This window comes from Prosopis cineraria, unplaced genomic scaffold (assembly GCF_029017545.1).
Source record: "Prosopis cineraria cultivar Desert tree isolate PC_DT_omini unplaced genomic scaffold, ASM2901754v1 PC13, whole genome shotgun sequence".
Lineage (NCBI taxonomy): Eukaryota > Viridiplantae > Streptophyta > Magnoliopsida > Fabales > Fabaceae > Prosopis > Prosopis cineraria.
The window spans coordinates 37,546,502-37,550,753 of NW_026555344.1; the positions used below are offsets into that span (position 1 = coordinate 37,546,502).

Below are 4,252 nucleotides of genomic sequence, written 5' to 3' on the forward strand. Positions count from 1 at the left end.
GCCTCTAGTTGAGGTCTTGTTTATAAAATAATAATAATACTAATAATGGGGAATGGCATGATTTGGATGGCATTTACATAATTTAGAAGAAAGGAAAGGGCAACTAAAAATCGGGTGACAGGGACACTTCCTTCGTCTGCGCAGCTCTATCCGCGTGCAACCTGCTATCCCGGTCACCCTCCACGCCGCGTTATTCCTTTATTTCTCTCTCTTTCTTCCTCCATCTTCTATCTCTCTTCTCTGCAAATCCTCTCAACCCTCACCATCTCATTCGCCAACACTGACCTCTCTTGCTCTCCAACAAATTTTCCACTAATGGTCTCACTCTTATCTGCTTCCTAGGCTCACTCGATTTCGTACAGCCATGTCATCCCGTTTTGCTTCTGTTTTCGATTGCTATTTCCCCATCTCTCCCTCTCTCTCGTCCAGGAAACCCGTCCTCATCGGCGCTAACCACACCTCCGCTCGTTTCTCCTCCCGATAATCTCTTCCTCAAAAACCATACCTTTTATTTTCATAGAAAAAAAAATCCAGCTTTCATTCATTCATTTTTTTTTTTGGTTGTTTTGGATGTTTGTCTGAAATCAAATTCTCTCTCGGAAGGTGTTAAATCTGCTGCGATGGAGACTACTACTGTGAAGCCCGGCTTTCTCAGGAATATTCTCATACGGTCGCTTCTGTTTGGGGTTTTCATTATAGTCGTTCGGTTTGCTTATGTCATCACCATCGCCGGCGAGTCTTGCGACGTCGGCGACTTCTGCTTCTTCTCCCTGCCGGAGTCTCTCAACTTTGTGGTAGCCGGCGCTGGCGCTGGGGCTTTGGCCGTCGAGTCCAATGAGGCCGTAGTTAGCCGATCTGCGGCGCGTCCGGAGGTTTACTCGAGCAAAGAGTGGAACGAGGCCGTTCGTTTCTACTCATCCGTGTTCAAGGATCTCGTATCCTATGGCTATCTCTCGCCAGAGTCGAAATCTCTCTGCGTTGAGACGCCGACCGGTCGCGACGTATTCGCATTGAAGGAGATCGGCGTCTCGGACTCGATTGGGATTGCAAAGAAAGCTTCGAAGCCACTGGTGAAAGCAGGACAGGCTCATCGCATGCCCTTTCGCGACAACACCTTCGACTTCATATTTTCCGGCGAGGGTGGGCTCGAGAAATCGGCGCGACCTTCAGATTTCGCCTCTGAGATTGCTCGGACGCTGAAACCCGAAGGGTTTGTGGTGTTCCATGTAAAGGCTAAAGATACGTATAGTTTCAATTCATTCCTTGATTTGTTTACTAATTTCAAAGTAGTGAAAACGCATGATATAGATGGATTTGATTCCTCAATGCCTCACATACGAGAAATTGTTCTGAGGAAAGAGTTTGATGGCATTGTTCATGAGTTTGAGAAATTCGATGATGATTCTAATGGAAAATGCTCCACTCATGGGTACAAACAAGAATTGGTCAGAAATGCAGAGCCTTTGATCGCTGAGGAACCACTAAAACCATGGATTACTTTGAAGAGGAACATAAAGAACATAAAGTACCTTCCATCAATGGTTGATATAAGCTTCAAGAGTAGGTATGTTTATGTGGATGTTGGAGCTAGAAGTTATGGCTCTAGTATAGGAAGTTGGTTCAGGAAGCAGTATCCAAAACAGAACAAGACCTTTCATGTGTATGCAATTGAGGCTGATAAAACTTTTCATCAAGAGTATAGCTTGAAGAAGGGAATCACTCTGCTACCTTATGCTGCTTGGGTAAAGAACGAAACTTTAACCTTTGAGATTCATCGGGACCCTGGCGAGCAAGTCGATGTTAAGGGCAGAGGCATGGGTAGAATTCAGCCGTTGCAATCATCATCATTTGGTGATTTTGATGGCGAAGTTGAGAAAATCCAGGGGTTTGATTTTGCAAACTGGTTGAAGAACAGTGTCTCAAAGAATGATTTTGTAGTGATGAAGATGGACGTGGAAGGTACTGAATTCGATCTGATTCCAAAATTGTTCGAAACAGGAGCTATTTGTTTGGTGGACGAGATTTTCCTCGAGTGCCACTACAATAGATGGCAAAGATGTTGCCCTGGGCAGAGGAGTGCAAAATATGAGAAGACTTATGATCAATGCTTGGAGCTCTTCAATTCTCTGAGGCAAAGTGGAGTTCTTGTTCATCAATGGTGGTAACCGCCTGATAGGTGATAACATCTTCTGTAGCATTTTAGTTTTTCTTTTACCGTCTTCCATGTTTCACCCATAGACAAGATTCGTTCGCGTTTCAAATTTCTTTCCTTGTAACGTGCAACTGAAAATGAAATCATTCCCTTACGTCAACTATATGTCTCTTATTCATCTAGAAAATCCTTCTCTTGTATTGGAATTGATAATGTAGTCTGGTTAATCTGTGTTTTGTTGTCTTTGATGAGAATTTCGGTGTTTGTTATTGGAGATTATACTTCGATTCATTTTAATGTGTGAACATGAAAGTTATCATGAGCATTTTCTGAAACGCTCTGGCAATCATGGGGTCTGGGTACACATGGAGATTGAACTCAAATTTTTTCCTTATAGCTGTGATTCACGGGTACACGTACACCTATTCCCATTGCTTTCATAATTACTTTTTGGCTTGTGTTTTGTTGGTGTTCAAGTACCGGCAATTCATAAATATGGTTGGTAAGACTGGCTTCCTCTGTAGTGATAGGTTGGGGAGAATCTATGTCTCTAATAGCTTATAATGTCATCCAGCACCTGATTCTGTAGCTGGATATTGAACGCAGAGGGATTTGTCCTCAGTTGTGAGCCATCGTATCTCTTGAATAATTACTGTGGTGTGTTGTGGCCTTTGTGGGTATTGGATAGAGTATTAGAAATGAGTTTTGTTTCCCCGTTCATGAATAGTACACATATTGTTAAATATAAACCTATCATTGACGAACTTGCCGAGACATTTGTTTCAGAGAACAAGGATGCAACAGAAAAACGAGAGAACATGGGTTCACATATTTGCCAGGATTTGGATGCTGCTTGCCGTGAGATACAATGCAGAATGATATGGCAGCATGTGCCGAAATGCACTTGCACAAAATGATCCAACAGGACTGTAATAATAGCCTCATAGCACCCTCTGATAGAACTGGCGCTGAATATAGGTGGGGTATTGTGATGGCATAGAAGAATATTTTGATGAAAATTTGTCGATTGTAGGAAGAGAGTCAATGAAGGAAGGCTTGTGAGGTGTGTGGGGTAGGATTAGAGGGCGTAAAGGGCGATGGGTGGTTGAAGCACGGGAAAGAAAGCTTGTGTGGTCATTTATGAGGGACAGCGAAAACAGGGAGCAAAGTTGACGATTATTGGTTGCATCCAAGCTGGTTTGTGCAAGATTCCACCTCCACATTCATATCAATCACGCCCTTACCAAAGCCCAAAAGATATTTTCAACCATCATGTGGGCACAAGTAGATAGATAAGGCATAAGGCTAAAATAACATGGGTTATGGTAAAACTCTTGTTCTTACTAATGGCCAAATTTGTTATTCCAGGTGATACAGGTCTTTCATAACTAATTCACATTTTACATAAAATGAATATGATCTGGTCTAACCTAAGATGACCGAGAATAGTTCGGTCTTGATAAAAATTAATCTTTCAAGATAAAGAAGACTAGAGCCTTTCTTTCGGTTGGACTGAATAAGAGATTGAGCATTTGTGCCATTTGTTCTAATCTAGTCTTATAAATTTATTTAATATAATTATAATTGATTTATTAATTATTAATTATTATTATTATTATAAGTTAATTTATAATAATAATTGGTAATTTTGTGTTTCATACTTGTAAAGTCATGAATATTGAGTAAAATGTTAGCATTGATCAAACCCAATCTTTTTTTACTAGTGAAATCTGTTGTTAACTTTTTGTAGTGGATTTTAGATATGTTAAAAGTTGCTGAATATTGTTTAATTTGAATCATTAATGTTATACTTAAAATACTTTTTTATTGTTGGAGATTGTTATGGATTTATAATTATTGTTGTGATAAATTTTATATGATTATGAGTAATTTTATTATGTTAATTGAGTTTATCAAGTTGAAATAAATTGCTAGTGCTCATAGATGAAGAAGAAAAAAAAAAACAAAGTGAAATATTAGATAAGATTGTAATTAATCCTCTAGTCCTATTTGACCAATCAAGTCTTGTTTAACTTTGGATTATATGAGGATTAGATTAGACCACGAGCTGCCTAACTCATTCCTTTTCATAAAATGGAC

The 4,252-nt window shown here is 39.8% G+C and overlaps 1 protein-coding gene across 2 annotated transcripts; it reads left to right on the top strand.

Moving 5' to 3' along the window:
- Positions 1-227: 227 nt before the first annotated feature.
- LOC129291543 (uncharacterized) lies at positions 228-3,814 on the top strand. Of its 2 annotated transcripts, none has more exons than XM_054928971.1 (2): positions 228-2,176; positions 2,939-3,814. In XM_054928971.1, exon 1 carries the CDS (start codon positions 621-623, stop codon positions 2,163-2,165), a length of 1,545 nt encoding a protein of 514 aa, XP_054784946.1. In that variant the 5' UTR covers positions 228-620; the 3' UTR covers positions 2,166-2,176; positions 2,939-3,814. The 2 variants fall into 2 exon arrangements, with proteins under 2 accessions (XP_054784946.1, XP_054784947.1); XM_054928972.1 differs by lacking the exon at positions 2,939-3,814 and adding an exon at positions 2,683-2,926.
- Positions 3,815-4,252: the final 438 nt, after the last annotated feature.